At 33.6% G+C, this 24,553-nt stretch overlaps 2 protein-coding genes across 2 annotated transcripts; both read right to left on the bottom strand.

The window, feature by feature from the left end:
• Window positions 1-4,388: 4,388 nt before the first annotated feature.
• Window positions 4,389-17,162, bottom strand: LOC108830524 (thionin-like protein 2). The gene is made up of 4 exons (XM_056991204.1): window positions 17,147-17,162; window positions 10,262-10,348; window positions 10,031-10,195; window positions 4,389-4,450 (listed from the first exon to the last, which is right to left on the bottom strand). The coding sequence occupies exons 1-4, from the start codon at window positions 17,160-17,162 to the stop codon at window positions 4,389-4,391; spliced, it is 330 nt and encodes a 109-aa protein (XP_056847184.1).
• Window positions 17,163-17,403: 241 nt separating this feature from the next.
• LOC108830525 (uncharacterized) lies at window positions 17,404-18,574 on the bottom strand. The gene is made up of 4 exons (XM_018604120.2): window positions 18,465-18,574; window positions 18,264-18,373; window positions 17,988-18,158; window positions 17,404-17,806 (listed from the first exon to the last, which is right to left on the bottom strand). Exons 2-4 carry the CDS (start codon window positions 18,363-18,365, stop codon window positions 17,723-17,725), a joined length of 357 nt encoding a protein of 118 aa, XP_018459622.1. The 5' UTR covers window positions 18,366-18,373; window positions 18,465-18,574; the 3' UTR covers window positions 17,404-17,722.
• Window positions 18,575-24,553: the final 5,979 nt, after the last annotated feature.

The raw sequence follows: 24,553 nt of genomic DNA, 5'->3' as shown, positions 1-24,553 counted from the left end.
ATATATAAGATCACTTCAACTTATTTAATTCAGTTGACTCTTAGTTTAGCTTTAGTCCCAAGAAAACATTTGAAACAAGTTGTCAGGCTCATTAGCCCAGTACGACACGACATCCACAAAAATTAAGCAAGTTCAAAAACTTTTAACATTTAATTAAATGATTAATTAAACTTTTTTTGACCAAAAAATAAAAACAAAAAACCAAACCCAACAGTCTCATAACGTCCTACTCAGATAAACAAAACAAATCTATGACCTTCTGCACCTTTAGGATCTGAATACAAAAGAAGTTGAGCTTCATAGAATTAACAAATGTGCCTTTGCCTAGGCGATAATATGCTGAAGAGAAATCATATATTTCAAGCAAGAGGCACACGCCTACACTCCAAAGAACCAATACAATACGTCGAGCAGCAGGGACGCATAAACTCACCATATCCAACACGAACCAGGACAGATAGAGAAGCTACTTTTTGAGATTCATGGTGCGACCAGAGAAGCCACTCCAACTTTACCTACTCACATGGAATTAATGCTGAGATGATTCCTCTTCGGGAAGAGGTGTGCACTGGAAAAAGCTGCCCAAAGCTTAACTTCTAAAATTATGTAGTTCTCATCACGCCTGTCCACAGCAACTACTCCCTATGATTTAGGCTTTTTGTATGTTTGAATAGATGCCTTGAACTCGATGTAAGTTATAATTCTAATAATTTAATTCTCAGTTCAACCCTCAGCTTACAACATCACCTTCAATTTTTTTTTTTGACAAAAGGCTTTACAACACCACCTTCATGTTATTTACCGACGACCATCAACAGAAAAAACAACCGCCAACTCCACTCACCTTTACTGACGACCTAGAGAACACTTACGTCAACAAAATTCCAACTTCTACAAAACTCTTCTCGCCTTCAGCTACGAAATGTTACTCTGTTCCTTATCTCTTACAAATCTTGCATTATAACTTCTCAAGGAAAAGAAAACCTGAGATCGGTGGCTGATATCAGAGCATAAGTTGTTTCTTTTTTAATAATAATATTTATATAAATAAATAATATTTGTAGTTAAAAGATTATTTATATTGCATTACATAAATTAGTAAAGTGAATCATTTGAAGCATACAAATTAATTTTATTTATATGATTACTATATATCTTTAGTATTTTTTGTCAGAAATATATAGGTTTTATTTTTGTTGAAACAAACCAAAATAAGCTAAATACAGATCTATAAATAAGTTTTCAATAAACACACAAATACAATTAGATAACTAAATAAACAGAATTCCAATTTAAAAATATTAGCAAGCTAAAAGATGCATAAAAATAATGAGCCAGATTTTAAATAAGTATATCGACAAAATAATAAATTGTAACGAATTAGCCTTTCAAACTGAAAATTAACTAAGTAGCTTTCATTAGTTGAGCAAAATTCTATAATATCCTTATTTAGTTGTAATCAAACTAGAACAAATAATAAATTCCAACTACAGAAAAAAATATTGAGACGACGACAAGCTGTTGAAATCATCTCCAACGACTAAAGAAACTGTAATCTCATTGTCTATAAAGTGAGCTGTAAATCGGTACGTTTCAATCGCTTCATCAGTATTTTGTGAAGAAAACTTAATAATACGTAAAGTTCTCGACTTGAAATTCGGGAGTTTCGTATTGTTGTTCTTCGGATGATACATTTGAGTTTACTTTGTTGTTTGAATCCAAGAATCAGAATTACAAAGGAAAAATTTAAGGAATCTTTTCTTTACGACTTACAGATAAAGATGAACTCATAATTACCTTACTTTTTGGTAAGAAATTTAGATTAGCTTCTAAAATAAAATTTCAAATTTTGTTCCTTTCATATAATTTCCACATAATACTTAACCGTATAAGTATGTTCTTTAAATAAAACATCAACTTATGTTTAAATTCCAAATAAATTAACTTTGCTACGACTAATGGTTTTTTATTTTACTTCTATTTAATCTATTAGTGAAACCATTTATGATATTCCACTTTGAACTTAACAACTACAAAATAAATTAATACACTGTTATTGCTAACCACTATCAAATAGATCGGAAAAATATCATTTTATTTTAACATATTTTTATTTTCATATTTTTTAACATATCTTTTTACTAAACTGTTAAATAAATTGTAAATTCATCTAAAATAAAAAGATTACTTCAGCTCTGATAGCTTTGAGATATCAGATACTCGATCAGATCAGAATGATACATTATATGCGATTGAATACCTCAATTTCTTGGAATATTCGGGATTGCCTTCGCACAAGCTCACTCTCAAATTATAGTAGAAATGTGATGAAGTGAGTGAGAAAGAAGGAGCGTTAAGTCAATATATGGAGGGAACGAAGCCAATGAATTAGAGCGAAGGGGTCATTGGCTTTGGTATAATAAATGGAGTTTGTGTTTACGATTGTTGAGAAAATAAAACAATAGTTTTCATAGTATATAGCTGTCGCGTTTGTATTAGTATTCACAAAGATTAATCCAGTTTAAGAAAAACATACAATTTAATTTATTATCTAAAATATGTACTGTTCTCTTTTATATGTTGTTCTAATTAAAAAATGTGTGTATCTATATTTATGTTCATATATTTATGTGTTTACCTTACTCGACTGATTTTGATTGTGTATAGAGCCAAAATGTTGTTAAACTTTATAATTTGCTAAGTATTCTAATAACATAAAATATATTGTTCAAAAATCAAAGAAAAGCTTTAAATAAATTTTAAATAATATATAATTAGTTATGGATACAAAAAAGTTTTCCATGTAAAATTAGTTTTTTTTTCTTGACTCATCCATGAAAAATTAGTCAAACTGATCAAAAAATTATATTTTCACCATTTTTTCATTATAAACCATTAAACATCAAACATTTTTCCGCGCGTAGCGCGGACATCGCATCTAGTTAGAATAAAGAACAACTAAACAGCTATGTGTCTATCTTGAAACTCGAGGAAAATCCAATTAGATTAGAATTTTTTTAGCTAAAACAATACTAACTAAAAACAATAGAAATGCAAAAATATAACTAAAACAACTTAAAATGGGAAATGTTGAAAGAAAGTATAAGTGAAAATAATCTTCAAAAAAAAAAGTATAAGTGAAAATGAAAATCCGACTTTCTAATCAACTTATACTTTCTTTCTAACAATTCTCATTTTAAGTTATTTTGAAAATAAAAACCCGACTTTCTCTTTCTCTCGAGAGCGTACCACCACAATAAAAATGTATGTGTTGAACATTTAGTTATAATGTTAGAATTCTTTCAAATTCCATAAATATGAGGATTGTCATTTGAAACCAATATTCATAAAAAACTATTGATTATTTTAGAGTTCTGTAAAACAAATAATATGATATTCTTTTTTCCATTTAAATCACAATATTAAAAACTCATATGTCAATCCACGAAATAGCAATTAAGACATTCATGTATCAATGACATGTCAAAATTAAACGTGATCCAACCATTTAACGGGATCTGAAACTCACATTTTAATGATAAAACAAAAGAAAATTTAAATAAAAATATTTATATTAATCAGTAAACTACTTCTTCCTCCGTTGAAAAAAATAAAAATAAAAATATTTAGATTAATCAGTAAACTACTTCTTCCTCAGTTGAAAAAAATAAAAATAAAAATATTTAGATTAATCAGTAAAAATCTTGACTCTTTCCTCTTCCTTTGTCACTGGATTTGAAACTAGATGAGCTTCTACTTCTACCCAAAAAAGAACTACAATTTCTGTCTCCACAATATTTTTGCCGGAGATCCATTTCTAGCATTACTTGATCCGCTTCTTGTCTTCCACATCAAGCTCAAGCTTTCTTCTCTCTTCATCTTTTTTTCTCTCTCTTCATCTTCATCCTCGTCTACTCCATGTGTGTCATCATTTACTGACATCTGCCTTTCTCAAGCCCAGTTAGATTATGCAGTCACCTTAGTCGGATCAGATCTACACCACATCAACAGTAAGACGTTGTTCTCTGGAAAAAAGCAAATGCTGATCCACATCTCTATCATCATAATTCATAGTAATATATATTGTTATCTTGTTGATATTATTCTATTGCTTGCGGAGGAGGGGACAAACCAGATCAGTTATGAATGATATATTACAATTATATAAGATTGTCACAACAATAGTAAATTTCGTCTCTTCTAATGTTTTGTTTTTCTTTGGTCGACAGTCTCATCGAATGATCTACTTGTAACACAAACAATCTCAATCATAATAAAATAAATAATTATTTGGATTAAAACTGTAGTGATAAAAACTACATGAATTCATATCTTTTGTTATTTAGACATGGATTTTCCTATCAAAACAAGAATAGATAATATCGCTTTTAGTTCTTGTTGGAGCACTTGTCTGAGCATGAATCCACACAGTCCGCAACTTTATCTACATCTGCTCATTCCACAAACAACAATAATAATCCATAAATCATATAATTCTAAAATAAAATCCATAATAGTCGATATTATGTTTGACAACAAATAAGATACTAAGTACATTTATTTACATAATTATCAATTAATTGATATCTTTTCATATAACAGAAAGAAATAAACTTACTCAGTTTTCTGAGAGAAGAAAGAGAAGCACAATGATGAGTAGCACAACCAAGCTTGCAAAAATAATCAACATAATCGATTTCCTTTGCCAAAATCATTTGAGAAGGAGGAGAAGGAATATTTGACGTTGGAGGAGCAAGACAAGTAAGGAGACATGTGAATGGACACAAAAGTAATTTTGGTAACCGATTCTCAATGGCACAACCATCAATACAACCTGGATAACAGTTTCTAAAAGAGAGTGTGTCTTGAGCTTGTGTCTGAATCATAAACTTTGCCATTACAATCATTGAAATGAACATTATGTTCACTCTTTTGCCTCCCATTTTCTTTGACTTTTTTTTGGTTCGAAGAGATGATTTATTATAAAATTTGAGGTTATTTTTTTGTTGATCGTGAATAATGTTAGCTTCTATCGTTAATGTTTGCTTATATAGAGATTGTGGAACCTTCTGCTAATAAACTATTGACAGAAAAAAAAGAAAAAAATATTTTGTAATAATTAACATTTATACAATCAAAAACGTTTACTACATATTAAGTGAAATTATGGAGCGGATTATATGGTAATGTTATCTTTTAATTTTATTTGTTTCTGATTTGTTGATTATATAATTCTGTTTTTGAGGTAAAACTTTGCACTAACGTAAATATGTGCAAGATAAGTAAGATATACATATACTTAAATACATGAATCTGTTTTTTCTTGTTTTTACGTCTCATGCATATGTATAAAAGTGTTTTCAAAGATATATGATGTGTATAAAAAATACTCTTAGTTGATGGTCACGATTTCTATAGTATTTAAATTCAGTAGTTTACAGTAGTATACTAACAGACTAATTCCTAAGGAGAATAATGTGGAGATAAATTATATTTTGTTACATTTTTATAACCTCTCATAAAATGAATAATGATTTACTTGCATGATTTCCATATTGTGTACCATACATATTTTGAATTAATAATTGTAACTTACAAGATAAAAAAATATATGAATTTTAAATTTTGAGATCTAAAATTGACAAAAAAAATTAAGAATTAGTATATGACTGCTGTTATACCTTATTTTGTGAATAATTTTGACCAAAAGAAAATTATTTGTACAGTTTATTCACTGATTTGCTTGTAACAGAAGAATAAAAAAAAACAGAAAATACACCTTCTGAAATAGATATACTAGATATTGTATATAGTTACCCATTTGAAATATATAAAAATCAATGAATGTTTACTTAAGGTAATTGTGAGATTAGCAACTGATGAATAAATTACATCAAAGTGGTAAAAGGTGATTGAAATGCAAAGTATTGGATCCTACATATGAACATCAAAACAAGACTATAAATTACACCAAAGTGGTAAAAAGTGATTGTGGAATGCAAATTAATTGGAACAAATATAAGAGACTACGTTACAATTTCCACTAAGACCAATTGCCACCATTACTGGAGTGAAAAAAGCTTGATGTTAAATATAGTTAGTGTCCGTCAATAACTGTATCATCTGTACTCAGAACTATCATAAAATCAAATAGGCTTGTGCTCTATACATTAATATATTTATTAAGAATTTAGGGGAATAAGACTTAGAGAAACTGGTAGGGAAACAATAGTATTGGTATCTTGCCAATATGATTGTATTGCTTACGGTGGAGGGAACAGAACAGATCAGTTGATATATTACAAAAATAAAATATTGTCACAGTAATATTAAACGTTCTTTCTTTTTCTATCATTTTGTTTTCGTTTGGTCAATTGTTATCTGTTTATTTGCTTGTAGCAAAAACTATAAACTCGAAATAAATATATACTAGGTAGTTATCCGCGCCTTGCGCGGGATGAGATGGTTAGATCAGCAATTTTTCGAAAATATTAGAAAGTATATATATATATATAGTTTGGAATTTGGGTTTTGTGTGTTTTTTTGTGTTTAATCTCGGTGGTGCTGATTTTACGGTATAGACGTCACTGAGATAGAAACATATGTAAATCCTTTACTTTAGTGACATGTAAAAATTTACTGAAATATAAGAGTAAACACAAAACATGTTACCTGGCAACTGCGAAAGCATGTAATCATTTATTTTATCCACTTCATCATTTGTGGGAGTGAGAATGGCTCAATGTCTATACAAATCCTTAACTGTTGAGGTTTGAAAAGCTTGTCCATAAATCTCTTTTTCCATAGTCTCAATAGTTTATACATATCACCAGTGTGATTTATCTTACTCTGATTCATTTGCAAGAACTTGCATATAAAGATATAATTATTATTATACAATTTGATTTTCATATGAATGATTTTTGTATAATAACATACCTTCCTCATAGGTCATTGACTTCAAACATGTAAGGATTCCACAGAACTTCGCTGTATTCTTTGAACCATGTAAGAAGAACTGATTTTGTGTATAATATCTAATTCGAGTAAGAAAAAGTACATATAATATCTAATCAAATTATATGTACGTAAATATTTGTGTAATCACACTCTTTGCATAGGTTTTATGTATAAAAATTATTAATATATAATCAAATTATTATGTATGTAAATTTTTGTGTAATCAAACTTGTTCTATATTTCTTTCTTTGCATCTTACTCTCGAACTCATTTTGTTTATCTCTCTATGGCTCTCTCTCTCTCTCTCTCTCTCTCTCTCTCTCTATGGCTCTCTCTCTCTCTCTCTCTTGGTATCCCCTTCATCGTAAACCTTTTTTTCTTTGAAAAATATAAAAATGTAAACATTCTTTTAATTCATAGATTATCTTTCAACTACCACAATTTTTATTTATATGGAAATGTTTCCTAGTTTAATATTTTATCATGAATTTTTCTTGGGTGAATTACCAACTAATCATAGTTTGTCAATTAATGTACAATTTTTTAAAAATATAATAAATAAAATAATAATAATTTGTGTTAAGTTTTTAAAATAAAAGAAAAATATTATTAGCTGCAAAAAGATGATTTTTTTTTAACAATTTTAAAATCGTCACAAAAAATTAAATCATAAACACTAAACACTATACCCTAAACCCATGGACAAAGCTTAAACCCATGGGTAAAAATCCAAACACTAAACCCTAAATTCTTGGATATACCCTAAACACTAAATCTCCTCTCTCTCTCTCTCTCTCTCTCTCTCTCTCTCTCTCTCTCTCTCTCTCTCTCTCTCTCTCTCTCTCTCTCTCTCTCTCTCTCCTCTCTCTCTCTCTCTCTCTCTCTCTCTCTCTCTCTCTCTCTCTCTCTCTCTCTCTCTCTCGGTATCCCCTTCATCGTAAACCTTTTTTTTTGAAAAATATAAAAATGTAATCATTCTTTTAATTCCTCGATTATCTTTTAACTACCACAATTTTTATTTATATGGAAATGATTCCTAGTTTAATATTTTATCATGAATTTTTCTTGGGTGAATTACCAACTAATCATAGTTTGCCAATTAATGTACAATTTTTTTTAAATATAATAAATAAAAAATAATAATTTGTGTTAAGTTTTTAAAATAAAAGAAAAATATTATTAGCTGCAAAAAGATGAAATTTTGTTAACAATTTTAAACCGTCACAAAAAATTAAATCATAAACACTAAACATTATACCCTAAAAATTTATAATTTTTTTACTAATTCAATTAAATGCAAACAACTTTACATGCACAACGTCCTCGTATGTATTAAACAAACATATGTGTTTTACAGAATCTGCTCGATATTATTATAATGCAATGTGATCTAAGCCAATGAAGTAGTTAAACAAATGTGTTTTCTTGCACTGTACGTCTTTTTAGCTTCTTTCTATAACCTTACTTGACAAAAAAGAGAAGAGAACCCTTTTATTATTTGAAGCTGTTGTTTCGGTTATTCAACTTCCGCGAAGAAGACACACATATTTCTTTATTTTTTGCTTCAAAGAATTCATACAACATATAACTTACATACATGAAACATCAGTGTGCACAAATAACCAAACTATAGAATACAAAAAATACATGACAGTCTATCAAACTTGACTATAATGTTACTGCTTCGTTCAATCCAATTTTGGCTATGCAGAAAAGCAAATGACTCCGAATATTACTTACATAAAAACTATTGTTATACCATAGCAGCAAATGTTTGATCACAATGCAAGACTTCCTTTTAATGCAAGACTTCCTTTGAATAGCAGCAAATCACCATAGCAGCAATTGTTTCACCCACTTGCCTTGTGAAAATACACGACTTCCTTTGAATGTTTGATCACAACTTGATTACTAACGTAATGCTTGCGAGAAACAGGGATATAATCATCAGCTCCACGAGCAGCTCGGTTCTACAAAAACATGAAAAATGTAGATAATTATGGTCGACCTATAGAACAACAAAAAATAAGTGTAGCGACTATGAAAAACATAAAGTTTATTCTTCGTAAACGTATCAAATCTTTTCCTTCTCTCTCTCAATCTTCCATAGTTACTCGGGACTGATGTTTGCTCGTCCCTTAGCTCTCCCTTAGCTCTCCGTGTTTGCTCGTCCCTTAGCTCTCCCTGTTTGCAAACGGCAAACTCATCCGATTTGGCCTTCGCAACTGAAGTTCAAGCCAGTTGTATGTTCTCCCTAACTTTTGTCCTCCTCGTCTACGCTAAGGGCTGCCTCATCGATCTCGAGGTCAAGAACACGCGACAGAAGACGGCAAGACTCGAAGGGAGAGAACGATGACTCGGATCCTTCCATCGTCGAGAGGTAATGCTTCAAAGTATTTCTGCTTCGTGGTGGTGAGTTTCGTACGATTTTATCCACATGCTGAGAAGGGGATTCAAACCATAAGTTGGAAATGTAGTTGTTTCTAAATGTTTAACGACAACGCAGCACAAAACGAATGAACAAACAAACAGTTCGCGCTTGAATGAAAAAAAAATTGGTTACGTTTCTTGTAATGGAACCAAATAAGGAAACAAAGTAAAGAATTAAATGATCCGTTTTTCTTAAACTCCCTCACAGAGTGACACGTGGATCCGAGCCTTCTCATGCATTCTCACCAAAATCGTTTAAGAAAAGCCTTAAAAATACTTCTCCTTTAATATATAGGAGATATTTTGATTGAACATTGTTGATACAAACTACACTAGTTCATATCTTTTGGTGCTTAAACATCGATTTTATCATAACAACAACATTTAGTAGATTTGCTTCTAGCTGTTGTTGGAGCAGCTGTCTGAGCATGAATCGACACAGTCCACAACTTTGTCTACATCTGATCATTCCACGAACAAAAAACAATCATCAACTAAATAATCATAAAATAAGATAAATAGTAAATATTATATATAGTTATCGATTAATAAGATATTTTCATATAATCAAGAAAGAAAATATGTTTGTGTTAACCAAACAAATAGCTTTCTTAGAATTTTTTTTTAAAAAAAAACTTACTGGGATTTTGGAGAGAAGAAAGAGGAAGACAATGATGAGTAGCACAACCAAGTTTACAGAAATAATCATTATGATCAATTTTTTTGTTTGCCAAAATCATTTGTGAAGGAGGAGAAGGAATATTTGATGTTGGAGGAGGAAGACAAGTCATGAAACAAGTAAATGGACACATCAAACCAGTTGGAAACTTCTTCTCGATGGCACAACTCACAATACAACCTGGGAAACAACTTCTAAAAGGATAAGCTTGAGCTTGAGCTTCTGTCTGAACGACAAAGTTCCCAATGACTATCATCATTGTAATGAACATTATGGTCACTTTTTTTATTCCCATTTTTTTAAGAGATTATTACAAAAATTGGAGGTAACTTAATTGTTTGTTAATCGTGGATGTTGTTACTTATGTTGTTAATGTTTGTTTATATAGTGACTGTGGACCTTCTGCATAATAAACTATTGATAGAAAATAAAGAAAAAATCTTATGTAATAATTAACATTTCTACAGTAAAAAACGTAACATATTAGGTGTATAATTACGGAGAGGTTTATATGATAATATATCTTTTAATTTTATTTGTTTCAGACCTGGTGATTATGTTATTCTGTTTGTGAGTAAAAGTTTGTAAAATATGAGAAAGTTGTTTCAGGCATCTACTTAAATACATGAATTCTACTTTTTCTTGTTTGACGTTTCATGAATTGTATTAAGTTTTCTGTTTTGGTGCTTATATATTCCATTTGTAAGGTAATATTTTGCATTAATGTTAATATACAAACTGTTTTCAAATATATCTCTACTTAAATACACGAATCTACCTTTTCTTGTTTCGTAAATCATGAATATGTGTAATATTGTTTAGAATAAATACATTAATTTCTATGCAAAAATTACTTTTGTTGATTGTCACACATTCTATTGCATTTAGATTCAGTCGTTTAGAGTAATGAACCGGTAATAACATGAATACAAAATAACACTAGTTCCTGAAATATGCATATATCCGTTTTAAAGCAGTAATAGTCATAATATCTGAGTGATTCTCTCAAAAATTAAACAAAATAAAAATAATAAAAATAAATAAAAAGAAAGGGGTGGGAGAGTCTCTTGCACAGAGAACTTTTAAAATTCTTTTGAGAAACTATTTTAGAGATGTTAATATGTTAGTGGCTGATATTAATCTCACGAAAAGGTTATTACAGTTATCACTTTTTTAAAAATAAATATTAAATTTATTCAACAAAAACAAAATTATTTTACAATGAGTGGTACTTTAGAAGAGTAGTACAGTATAACCTCTTTAAATTAATAATCTATAAATTAATATTTCTATAAATTAATATAATTTCGTAGTTCCAAATTGAATTTTTGGTTCAATTAGTATCTCGATAAACTAATAATCTTTATAAATTAATAAAAATTATAGTTTTAGTGTAGTCCCAGCATTATTAATTTATAGAGGTTTCACTGTATTTGAAAGAAAAAAAAGAAAAAAATAGGAATAACATATATGAAAAGAAACCTTTGAATGTTGTTCCACGTCTGGTCATTAAGAATACAAATAATCTCATCCCATTCGCTTGTATAATGCAGAGATAACAGTTTCTGAGTTATTTTCTTAGTTTGATTATTTATGATTTGTAATAGTAAAATAAATATATAACTGTAAATGAAATAATAGAAAATAGTAAAGAAATAAAGTAGTACAAGTTTTTGTTTTTTAGTTGTAAATAAATTATATATTTCAAATATATCTATATTATTTATATTATTTTATGTATTTCTTTATTCATCTTAAATTTTAGTGACCACTAAAATAAATTATCAAACTTCATAAGATGATGGTTAATGCAAGAAAGATTAGATAATTAAAATTTCCAGATCGGTCATACCTATCAAAATAGATCATGTCTGACAAAAAAAAAATAGACATTCACAAAATAAATGGTTTTAAACTATTTTTTTTTTTGAATTATACAGAGGTATTCTGGCCCCACCGAAGTGGTCCAGACTAGTCACGTGTTGCCACATGTCGGTCCTCTGTCCCTGTCCCTGGCGATGCCGAAATGTTAAACTATTTTTCTCTTTAATACCTTCATTTTATTGGTTTTCCAAATCTCAAAAACCCAAACAAACAAAAAAATCATGGCTCTGAATATTTACAAACTGCAGCGTATTTATAGTTACAAACATCTCTACATATCTATATGTTGCCATTTGGACGCTATAACTTGACCAATTTTTTTATTATGTGCTAACTCCTTGGTGTTTGTTTGCTATTTGTAATTGAAAAAAAATAGTTTTTTTTTCACAACTACTTAGATAACTTTTTTACTTGAAAAAAATTGCTGATCATCTAGATCTATGAATGATTATAATTTCTAATCTAGGGATAGAGAAAGATGAGATGTTTGATCTGACGCCTCTTATTTTTTGATCATTTTAATGCTCTAAGCTGTATTTACAAGCCTTTGTGTGTGCATTAGAAGTTATGTCATGATTAAAAAATTTACGACCAATCCAAAAAATGCATTAGTTAGAAAGTATATGGTCAAATTGCAGTACTCTGAAAAATAAGCTAAAATGTAAAAATAAAGAACACATGAGGACATATGTCAGTAAACCTTCGACCACATGTCATAAGAATAATAAAGAGTCTAATATATATATATACTCTTCAAATCATCACCATTTTTTTTTTTTTTTGTCATCAAACATACAGACTCATATAGATTCTGCGGACCAAACTGGGAACTCTGCATCCATATGAACGACGAATGACGATTGCTGTCTGGCACAGCGCGCTAGACGATCCGCCTTTAAATTCTCCGTCCGTGGTACATGGATAATCTGTGAGCTCGAGAAACTGTCTTGTAATCTCTTAATATCTTAATTTCCAGATAGCTCGAGAAATCATCACCATTTTAAACTCTCTTTATTTTTTAATAACTGTATATTATACAAAATTACAAATCTTAACTATTATATAAGTGCCTAATGCGTATAAACTGCTAGTAAACTATTGTAAATATTCTATTTGTATTTTATTTAATTTTTCTTTCTAATTAGTAAAGATTCACAAATGAATTTTAATATTTATTTATTTATTGGTACAACTTTGTACATAAAAATATATCTAAATGGTATAAGAAAATTTAAAACACGTGTTCTAAACTTATCCCTTATATATTATTTTAGGAGCATTAAAAATAAATAACCTTTAGTTCATGTGTGATTTACAAATGTGCCATTTCCTAGGTGTCATCACCACAAGCTCTCTCACCATCTATTTTCAAAACCCCTTAATTAACTAGACTAATTACAATAACTTGCCATTGGTCATTACATTGAAACTTAACTAATATACTCTAAGCTTTTATTTATTGACTAACCAAATAAATCATGTCCACAATTTATGGTTTCAGTTATTATTTACCATATGCTATTACACGGTTTAATTATGATGCATTCCATTATTCTTTACATGGTTTTCACATTATTATCTACCAAACCAGAAATATGGTAAATACAATTGTTTGTTTCGGTCTTACCAGAGACCAAAAATACTCTGGAACATACTCTATTATACAGTTTTTGGCTTACATGATTAAACCGTACATGGTTAAATACTATTTTGTTTATTAGATGACTTTTTATGAAATTTACAATGTTTTCACTATACAACCGTTAAAACATATTTAAAAATCATTACAATTGAGTAGAATATTTTAAAAGCATAGTTTGAAATTATTATAATTGAGTAGAATATTTTGTTATCATCAAACGATCCAGAATCATTATTTTCATGTAATATTAAGGGATTATGTATTTTATATGATTCAATACTCTAATATACTAAGTCATTCATATTTGAGGCTCTGAATCATATGGTTTGACCAAGTATATAAAATAAAATTTCGGACCAATGATGCTGACATGTTGTAACTTAAAACCATAATATAAAATCGTAATAAAACTGGATGGCTTGATTTCATCAAATCAAGACATCCATTTATGTAATCATCAAAATCATTGTAAGTTATGTTTTAATGCTGATTTTAAATTAGTCAAGTTTGGTGCAAGTTATTTTTAAAAAAATCCGATACTAATTAACTGAAAAAATTAAAATGTACGTTAACCTTGGCCATTTATTCAGCCTGATGTATTTTCGTAAAGTTAGAACTATGAATTTTCAATCACAGAGTTCCTTGCAGTAAAAACCCACATGATTTTGAACAATCTTCCTATGTTAATTATGTCATTAATTAGTTTAATTATGACTTTGATTCGTTTATAATAAATAAAAGATCTTCAATCCTCTGTCAATCACATAGGAATATTTCTGGTTTGGAATTGTATTCTCCTCTATTTATCACATTTTAGGAATGTAAATCCCGTTATGACTACATATTGATCGTTTGAGAATCCAGTCATGCGAGAAATTGATTATTTTAGTATTTAATGTGATTGTATATTAGAATAAATGTGAAATGCTATCAATAAGGAATAACTTTTAATGTTAAACTTTATTATCATGTTTTAGTCAAACTTCCCTTCTTTTTATTTTTATATATTCTCAAAAATAAAAAAATGTAAAATATAAATGACATAATGATGTAAAATATAAATACATTTTATTTATTTTGGGGAATAATAACTAATTTTATATAAGTTTTTGATTACTCATATAAATTCACTCCCATGATCTATACTTCAATTACATACAACCAATAACACAAGTTTTTTTTTTTTAAATGAAGCTTATCTTATATAGATATACACAATTTCGTTCAATTATTCATTATAAAATATATAGTATTGGGACTATTGACTTTTACATTTTTAATACGTATATATTAAAGTTTATAATTTTTTAGTTCATTCATCATGCGCATGGCGCAGGTTATCAACTAGTATAGTTATAAAGCAAGTGGATGAATGTTTATTCCTGTAAATAATTTTCACTTATTTAAACATTCAACATATTCTGAAGACAAAGAACACAATAGTTGACAAGTTTGCACGGGATGTTCGGGCTCAGTCTTATGCTATCTATAGTTTATGTTGATTCGATCCCAACGAGTTAGCATAAACCATAGCATAATACTGAGTACGAGCATTCCGTACAAACTTGTCAGCCATTGTGGTATTTGCCTTAAGAATATGTTAGAAGCTAAAATGAGTCAAAATTCCTTACAACAATGAAATTCCTCCAAGTGCGTAGTGAAAACTGGCCATTTCTTTGGTACAGTCATCTTTATTAGTTGAAAACAATCAGTTGTAAACATCACTTCCCTGAAAATAGGGTCTTCATGCATTCTATTACCCACACCAAAGCTTTACATTCAACATGTAAAGGTGATAGGCTTCTTCAGATATTCATGGGCCCATCATTATTTCAGTCATATCCTTCGCTCTACAGAATCATCTTTGTCCTGTGAAAATGCATGTTCCTTCCAGACACCATCAATAAAACACCTCATATCTTCTCCTCAATTCGGGGATACATGTATTACTTCCCGTTGGGAAGTAGTTGTATCCAGTTTTTGCACCTATGTCCATATGTAACCTTCAATGTTTGCTATCTGTAATATTTTTTGTGGATTTCCAATTTTATTTTTAAAATTTTTGTCAATGCTATTTTTCTATATATATATATATATATATATATATCATATTATCCAAAAAATGTTTAAATCAGGTTCCTTAGATTACCGCCAGAATAACTAATTCTTTTACGGGAAAATTTCTTGATAAAAAAAGAATTTGAAAAAGTGCAGACGTTTGTACTGTTGGTACTGTTGGTTAGACATTCAAACAAGACATGATTTATGGATTCTTCATCCGCTCCATAAATACTGCATTGTGAATCATAGTTGATGTCCCAAATCTGATTTTTTTGTTATTTGTAATGCCCAAAGATAGATTGTCAAATAAAATGTGTTAATTTTAGAGAATATTTCAAAGTCCATGTAAATGTTAATAGAGGTTTCATGTCTGGCCCAAAAACTACGGGTGCTTATTGCGGGAAAAATGTCTATTTCGACCCAAACAATTTCAGTCATGTCAAATACGACCGAACAAATTGTCAGTGCCAAATACAATCTGAATTCATTTATACTTCAAAACAACTATCCAACTTCTTAAAATGTGCCTAAATCTACATTGATTTTAACAGAAGTTAGTCAACTATTAACAAGATAAACGATGTCGTATTGATATACGATAAAAAGTGCCTATTTCGTCCCAAACTATTTCAGTCGTGCCAAATAGGACCCGAACAAATAATCAGTGCCAAAAATGACCTAAACGCAATTATAATTTAAGAAAACTATCTGAACGTGCCTAAATACACATTGACTCTAACAGAAGTTAGTCAACCGCTAACACGATAAGACAACGCCGTTTTGATATATATATATATTTAAAAAAAATATGTGCATTTCGAGACTCAAACCCCTGCCGTGATACCCTTTTAAAAGGGTACACTAACAACTAGACTAAAGTAACCTTTTGAAATATTAAAAGAAGCTTGAAATTATATAAACTAATATTCTTTTTCATCAAACTTTGGTGATTATTTTTATATATTTAGTTATTGTGTAATATGTTTAATATTTTGAACAAGATATTTTAGTGAAGGAAAGGTAAAAGGCCTATTAACATTTTTGAATCAAATATCAAAAATATATAATATTCATTTTGAAAAAAAAAATTCCACTGAAGTTAAAAAAAATAAAAATTATTTATATAAGAAATTTTATAAATAACGTTAAATATTTAAGTATATCTAAGATCGTGTAATTATAAATATCTTATTATTTATATTTTATTAAGATATAAGTTTATTAAAGATATGATAAATAAAAAACATGTTATGTATTTATATAAATCAGAAAAAAATATTGCCGGAGTTTAAAATTGGATAAGATGAAGAAAAATAGTAGCTTATATAATTTCAAATTTGTAATAATATTTCAAAATTTTACTTTTGTCTAGTTGTTAATATACCATTTTAAAGGGGTATCACGGCATGGGTTTGAGTCCCGGAATGAACATATTATATATATATATATATCAAAACGACGTTATTTTATCTTATTAATAGTTGAATAACTCTTGTTAGAGTTCATGTTGATTTAGGCACATTTTAAAAAGTTCAGGTAGTTTTTCTTTTAAATTATAATTGAGTTGAGGTTGTAATTGATACTGACCATTTGTTTAGGTCGAGGTCGAAATTGACACTTTCCTCCGTATATCAAAACGACATCGTTTTATCTTGTTAGTGGTTGACTAATTTTTGTTAAAATCAATGTAGATTTCGACATGTTTTAAGAAATTCGGATAGCTTTTTGAAATATAATTGAATTCAGGTTGTATTTAACATTGAATTCAAGTTGTATTTGACACTGATCATTTGTTACAAAGTCCGGTTGTGGTATCTTTGACCATTATTACAAAGTCCATGTAAATGTTAATAGAGGTATCTTTGACCTTTATTACAGTTGTATCTAACTACAACAAAATCAGGAAAATCAATCGTAGTTATTACAAGTTTGGTCCTTGTCTCCTTGACAGAATAAACTCCAAGACTTCAAACAACTTAATCCATCTCTTAACTAGAAGTTTTTCTTTACACTTGCACGCCAAAGCAACCTTCTCCAGACGCGAAGCTATTACATTGGTTCTTGAACTAATCCGTACTAACCTTATTATCAACACTTGACTTACTGAGGATTACAACTCCAATGGTGATCGATAAAGCTCCCGCAAACCACTGCAATATTTATCGGAAAATGTATCAGCCGAACTCTCATCTTACAACGCCAAAAAAAATACCATTGCAACCTAAGAATTAGTGTCCTAATAATAACACGCAAACCTTAGAAAACAAGTACAAGTTATGGAATCTGCAATAGTAATAGGCTTTGACATCCAAGAATAAAAAAAAAACTTACACGGAATGGTAAGGACTCGTGAAACAGAAAGAGGCCCGCAAAACCAGAAGAGAGGAAATTAGCAGCAAAGTTAGTGACAGTAGCTTGTAGAGAAGAGAGAGCTCTTAAGCTGTTTACATAACATCCCCACATTACCACATTGCATAATACAACTAATCCATACTTAATCACCTGTTAAACATTAAAAAAAAAAATCCAAAATTAAATTAATCAAACTCCTCCTAAGAAAAGAAAAAAACAAAAGAGTAGCTAAGAAAATGTTGTTATTATTATTACAAGAGATGAGAAGAACTTTGCAGAGATGGCAGCAAGAGCTGCATTGAACCCAGCAGAGATTGCCCAGATGTATCCTCTTTTCTTTAGCTGTACATCACCCATGGATCCACCTTCTCAGGTTTTTCACAATCAACGATCAGAAAAAAAAAAAATTGCAGAAAGTTAAAGGGTTTCATGAGTCTCTTTGGGTTCTAATCATACCTTTGATTTGTCTGCAGTTTTCCCCTTTCGTTTCCGTAGGCTACAGATTGGATCAAATCTGAAATTGGAGAAGAAGAAGAAGGCAAAAGTTGAACAGTTTAGTTGGTCATATCTGTTTTGTATGGGCTTACAGCCCATTACTACTTTCAGAGCCCATTTACAAATCTTAAAGAAAAGAGAAGTAAACGAGAGAATGATGTCTTGAGATTTGAAGTAGCTTTAAAGAAGCTTTAAAGAAGCTGTGTTGTCACTAAAAGAAGAATCATTGTCTGCACCATGCCACCAGGTGTGATAGAGAAATATTAAGCTTAGCGTAGAAAACAGAGTGTAAAAATTAGCAAGTTATTTTCTCATTCTAAACAAAACTAGTAGATTACGTGGACATGACTCGGAGTATATACTCCTAAAACCATAATAATATGTTATTTGATTACAAGCCTATGAAGCCTGAAGGGCTTGACTATATAGACGAGACCATTCCAATTGTTCCCAATTCAAACGATTTTGTGAATAATCCTTCAAGCATATAGTCTCGTTCAGTGGACTGCAGTTACTAGCTCACAAGACATTTTCATTAATCTCTCCTTTCTAGTTTAGTTTGATACTTAAAATATATACTCCTAAGTTTACAAAAATAAAATAAAATATATATTCTTTTAAAAGAATTCATTTGCAGTTTTGCACCCAGCAAGAGAACTGAAATGAAACCCGTAACGTAAACGGAAAGAACGAACAGAACTACGTTACCAAAAACACGAACGGAACGAGGCGTATATCACGGAAATACATGCAATTCCAAAGTCCATCACATACCCAAGCCAGCCAAAATATTATTTCACCAACTGCTATCTATATTAATTGGAGCCAAAAAGTCAAAAGGAAAAATAGCCGATTGTTTTTTTTTTTTTTTTTTTTTTGGTCAAACTACGATTGCATTGCAAAATAAAAGGTTTAGCCTCCTCGTGGGGAGGGTGAGTTTACATTGGCGAGAACTGACTTTGCCACTGAATCAGCCTCTACATTACATAAACGAGGAATGTGTAAAAACGAGCAAGCAGTAAGACGACTGCTAAAATGCCAGATATCCGAGAGAATGTTGTTTAGCTCCTTTCTTGAGCTCCTAGTCTGAATGATATTAACCAGGACTTGAGAGTCCGATAACACCAGCAGCGACGCAGCGTTAGAAGTGTAAGCTTCCATCACTGCCTTCCGCACCGCTAAGGCCTCCGCCGTAAGAGCAGAGTCGACGTGCCTTCGTGCCTCTTTGAAGTCTGGGTGTTTCTCTTGCATCTGTCCTTTGAATACACCTGCGATTCCACAACATCCAGTAGCAGGATCCCAAGCAGCATCAACAAAACAAACCAAGTTCTCATTTTCAAAGGAGGGTAAGACAGGAAGCCTATTGCTAGTCGTGGTTGCCTTTTGTGCACTAATCCCTTGAGCATCTTGCCATTCTTTTGCGTCCTTGATCGCCATAGCTAGGATTTCCTGTGCGGTCGTGGTTCTGTTTTCAAAAACCAACCAGTTCCTAGCCTTCCAAAGTCTCCAAAGTATCCAAGGCCATAAAGGGTATGTAAGACCAATCGGGGGTAGTGAAATAAACTGAGGTCCCGCCTTGATGATGTGATAAATGGAAGGTATTAACACCTGAGGTTGCGGAGTGAGAGGAGCCAACGTCCACACCTCCTGAGCCAGGGGACATAGGAGGAAGGTGTGGAGGTCGTCTTCTATACCACCGCAGAGTTTACATGGGAATGTAGGAAAGCCCCGAGTAGCTAGATTAGCACTAACTGGAATGGCTTTCCTTGCTACACGCCAGAGAAAGTCTTTTATCTTGGGAGAAGTCTTGAGTGACCAAATGCATTTCTGCCAATCCAGTGGGTGATCCAGGCTCGCCGTTTTAGCCGTAATTGCTAAATTATAACCCGATTTAGTCGTATACTCTCCTGTCTTGTCATAGAGCCATATTCTCCTGTCCTGATGTGAGGTTGAACTGGTAACGATGCCCTTTATACTGACCTCATACTGAGGGAGATAGCGTTGAATCATCTCGTCCTGCCAGGCGTTAGTAAGAGAACAGAGGAGGTCGCTAACCATTAAACTTTTAGAAGCCTCTGTTGGGGGGCCTATCACAGCAGTGGGGGAGAATAGCGAGAGCCACGGTTCACCCCAAACAGGTATAGAAGCCCCGTTCCCAACTTCCCAACCAACTCCTTGTCTTAGAACCTCTCGTCCTGCTAAGACACTCCGCCACCCGTGGGAGGCATCTGATGGAGCAGAGCATTCCCAAAAGGTGGACGTCTTACAATATTTCCCCACTAGAACCTGTGCAACGAGAGAGGTGGGGTTGCGTAGAAGCCGCCATCCAATGCGAGCAAGGAGGGCGTCGTTGAAGGTCTCTAGATCACGGAACCCAAGTCCGCCTTCTCTTTTGGGAAGGGTGAGAGTTGACCACGCCACCCAGCACATTTTTCTCTTCTCCGGAGAAGCATCCCACCAGAAACGAGTTAACAACGATTGGATTTGCTTGCATAGCGACGCGGGCAGCTTAAAACAGGACATAGCGTAACATGGCATTGCAGCGAGAACAGCTTTGAGGAGGACTTGTTTCCCAGCTCCCGATAGAAATTTAGTGGACCAGTGCCTTATCCGCTGTCTTATCCTGTCCAAGATAGCTGCAAAGATGTCTCTCTTTTTGCGCCCAAACAGCTCCGGCAGTCCTAGATACTTGCCTATCCCTCCTTCCGCATCAATCCCTAACTCTCGCTTAACTCTGGTCTTGACCTCGGTGGGTGTTTTTGCTGAAAACGTGATCGCAGACTTAGCATAGTTAATCTGTTGGCCAGATACACTTTCATACGATCGGATGATATCTTGTAGGGCAGCAACACAATCCGGGCTCGATTTGCAGAAGAACATCGTGTCGTCCGCGAACAGCAGATGAGTTATCAGTGGGCATCCCCTTGCCACCCGAATACCTCTAAGCTTCCCTCTCATCTGTGCTTTCGCACACAGTCCTGCCAGCAGTTCAGTACACAAGATAAAGAGGTACGGTGATAATGGGTCTCCTTGACGTAGACCTCGCGACGGGGAGACTTGCTCACGCGGTGAGCCATTAATGAGAAAGGAATAGGAGACCGTTTCCACACAAGCCATCACCCAAGAGATAAACGTATTATCAAAGCCGAACTTGGAGAGAACCGCCTTTAGGAAACCCCACTCAATCCTGTCATAAGCTTTACTCATGTCCGTTTTAATGGCCATGGAGCAATACTTCTTTGCTTCGGAGGTACGAAGGAAGTGTAGGGTCTCATGGGTGATGAGTACGTTGTCGGTGATCGCTCTACCCGCCACGAAGGCAGATTGGGTTGGCGAAATCAGGTTGGGCAGCAACGGCTTCAGTCTCCTAGTAAGTATCTTGGCTATGATTTTGTAATGAGAATTACAAAGTGCTATGGGCCTATAGTCCGCCACTTTTCGAGGAGCTGTAACCTTCGGGATCATCCTTATGTGTGTCTCATTTTGTTGTGGGTGGAGGGCTCCCGTCTCAAAGAAGGACCGAATATCTCGGGAAACATCTTCACCTATGATATGCCAGTAAGCTTGGTAGAACTTTGCGGAGAAACCATCCGGTCCCGGGGCTTTACCTCCATTAATGGAGAAAACCGCCTCTCTTATCTCCGCAGAAGACGGTATGGCGGTAAGGAAGCTATTCATCTCCGGCGATATCTTCTGCTCTATCACTGTGTCCACAATGGAGAAGTCGTGGTTGCCGTTTGTTTTGAACAGATCAGTATAGTATCGTGCAACCACGCCTGCGATCTTTTCTTCCTCGTAGACTGCGACGCCCTGCTCATCCTCTAGCACCGAGAAGGAGTTTTGCCTTCTTCTTTGCCTGGTAGCTGCATGGAAGAATCCTGTATTTCTGTCGCCATTCTTTAACCATTGTATGCGGCTCCTTTGTCTCCAGTAAGCTTCTTCTTCCTTGTATGCATCACTAAGCACTTTGTTCACAGCCTCAATACGAGGTAAGTCTGGTACCGCCGCCGATAGAAGGCCCTCCAGGTCCTTTTGCGCTTCCGTAATGCACTGGTTACTCTTGCTATATCTCTCCTTAGTCCACTTGATAATGCTTTTCCGACAAGCATTGAGTTTTGCTATCACAGTCTCTAGCGGGTTGTGGTTCCAAGCAGAGTCCACTACCGCTGTAACCTCTTCATTTTCCGTTAGTGTTCTGTTAAATCTGAACAGACCTTGACCCTTCGATCGCTTGTTGTTAAAGTAAGTGAGCAGGGGTCTGTGATCACTGCCCTCAAAGCGGAGGTACTTGCTACGTCCAAGCGGAAAAGCCTCCGCCCATCCACAGTTTGACATAGCGCGATCTAATCGGGATCTGATGAAGTGGGTGTGTCTTGTGCCTCGCCATGATAAGTGATTGCCTGAATGCTTAAGATCCCAGAGACCATTTTCCGAAACAAAGCTTCTAAAGGCGGTGAAAGAGCCTTCCCAACGCTCTGGTCCGCCCACCTTTTCCTCATTATTGAGGATTTCATTGAAATCCCCTGTTAGTAGCCACGGTGCATCTTCATTGCGACCAATTTGGGAAACGCCATTCCAATACTCCGATCTGTTGCCTACGACAGGAGCTCCATAGATAAAAGAAACAAAGGAAGAGGTGCCTTTGAAAGTAATCTCAGCATCAATTATATTAGGTGAATCCTTTAATACAACCAAAGAGACAGAATCTTTCCAAAATAAAGAGAGGCCACCGCTTAAGCCTTCGGGTGGAACTGAGAAATAGCCATCGAAGTTCAGAGACTGGAGCTTGTCCTTGATGAAGGGGTCTTGTTGCTTTGTTTCCATGAGGAACAGGATATCCGGCTTAAACGACTTGTTGATATCCTTCAACCGTCGAATTGTCGAGGGGTTCCCCAACCCTTGACAATTCCAACTACAAATAACTAAGGAAGAGGAGGCAGAGGAGGACGAAAATCCCCCTCTTTTCTCCCATTAGCCGGTATAGTCACCGTATTAGAGCTTCTAGTTCGCCCCGCACCATTGCTAGGACCTCCTTGATCCTTGTCCAAGCAGAGCTTCTTCCGTGGTGGGTTCATAGATTTAGCCACATTGACCTTCCTTAGACTGACACCCAGCGGGCTGTGTGGAACTCGTTTAGTAGTCTTGGTGTTCCTCGGTCTCCCTACCGCTCTTGTACCTTTCTTTGTAGCGCTCTTTGCGGCCCCCTTGGTAGCACTTTTGGAGGTAGTTACCATTGATGGAGCTTTACGCTTTCCACTTGTAGGAGGGGTAACACGAGCACCAATCCTTAGTGAGGGATGGATTCTTCTTGGAGCTAAATCTTCAGACAGTTCATCGTCCTCAGCATCGACGTCATGAGCCTGATTTTGAGTGGCTGGTATAATCGGGGAAGTATGTGAGAGACGACGTGTGTGTAGCTCTTGGTCCTCATTGCCGAGAAACTGAATCTCCACCTCTTGTAGTCTAGCCGATTCTAAGCTCGACGTTACTCCTAAGCGAGCTTGCACTGGAACGCGAGGTTCAGAAATTCGCTCCAAAGCTGATCGTCGCTCCTTAGAGCTACTACTGAGTAAGGAGTTTTGTTGTTGCTCTTGCTGACGAGGTGGAGGGGTGTGAGAAGCTTGGGACCAGTTAGCTCCTGCTTGTTGTTCAACTGTTCCTAGTCGCACGTTCAAGTTTCTTCCTAACTCTCCGGATGGCCCGGTAATAGTGCGTTTAGCAGCAATCTCTTCCCTGGTTCTGTAGGTATGATCTGAGTGGGTCCTGGAGTGGTCAGGGTATCGTTGAGTACGTCTCTCATAATGCTGACCTCTACCAGTATCTGAGTGGTGGGAGCTACGATGATCAGAGCGAGAGTGGTCTGATCTACTCCTCTCAATACGGTCTGAGCTCCGCCTGTTAAAGGAGACATCAGTCGATCTTCTGGGTTCCTGATGTCTCACGTATCCTCTACGCTCGTCATGGCGTCTCTTATCGGCCTCTATACGCATCAGAGCGTTAGTTTGATTAATACCCATCTTTGCAGGTCTGTCTCCTCTTACCACAGAGGG

The sequence above is a fragment of the Raphanus sativus genome, chromosome 1 (genome assembly GCF_000801105.2).
Source record: "Raphanus sativus cultivar WK10039 chromosome 1, ASM80110v3, whole genome shotgun sequence".
NCBI lineage: Eukaryota > Viridiplantae > Streptophyta > Magnoliopsida > Brassicales > Brassicaceae > Raphanus > Raphanus sativus.
Note: the sequence above shows the minus strand (reverse complement) of the source record. Positions and strands in the feature narration are given on the sequence as shown.

What these genes read in the sequence shown, in the direction of transcription:
- LOC108830524 (XM_056991204.1), bottom strand. An exon ending in TCAAGCTTATCCTTTTAGAA is followed by an intron (nt 10,196 to 10,261) that starts GTTGTTTCCCAG and finishes GTTTGATGTGTC; the next exon opens with CATTTACTTGTTTCATGACT. An exon ending in TTCTTCTCTCCAAAATCCCA is followed by an intron (nt 4,451 to 10,030) that starts GTAAGTTTTTTT and finishes TGGAATGAGCAG; the next exon opens with ATGTAGATAAAGTTGCGGAC.
- LOC108830525 (XM_018604120.2), bottom strand. Translation starts at nt 18,365, where the DNA reads ATGGGTGATGTACAGCTAAAGAAAAGAGGATACATCTGGGCAATCTCT. An exon ending in CAAAGTTCTTCTCATCTCTT is followed by an intron (nt 18,159 to 18,263) that starts GTAATAATAATA and finishes AATGTTTAACAG; the next exon opens with GTGATTAAGTATGGATTAGT. An exon ending in ACGAGTCCTTACCATTCCGT is followed by an intron (nt 17,807 to 17,987) that starts GTAAGTTTTTTT and finishes TAAATATTGCAG; the next exon opens with TGGTTTGCGGGAGCTTTATC.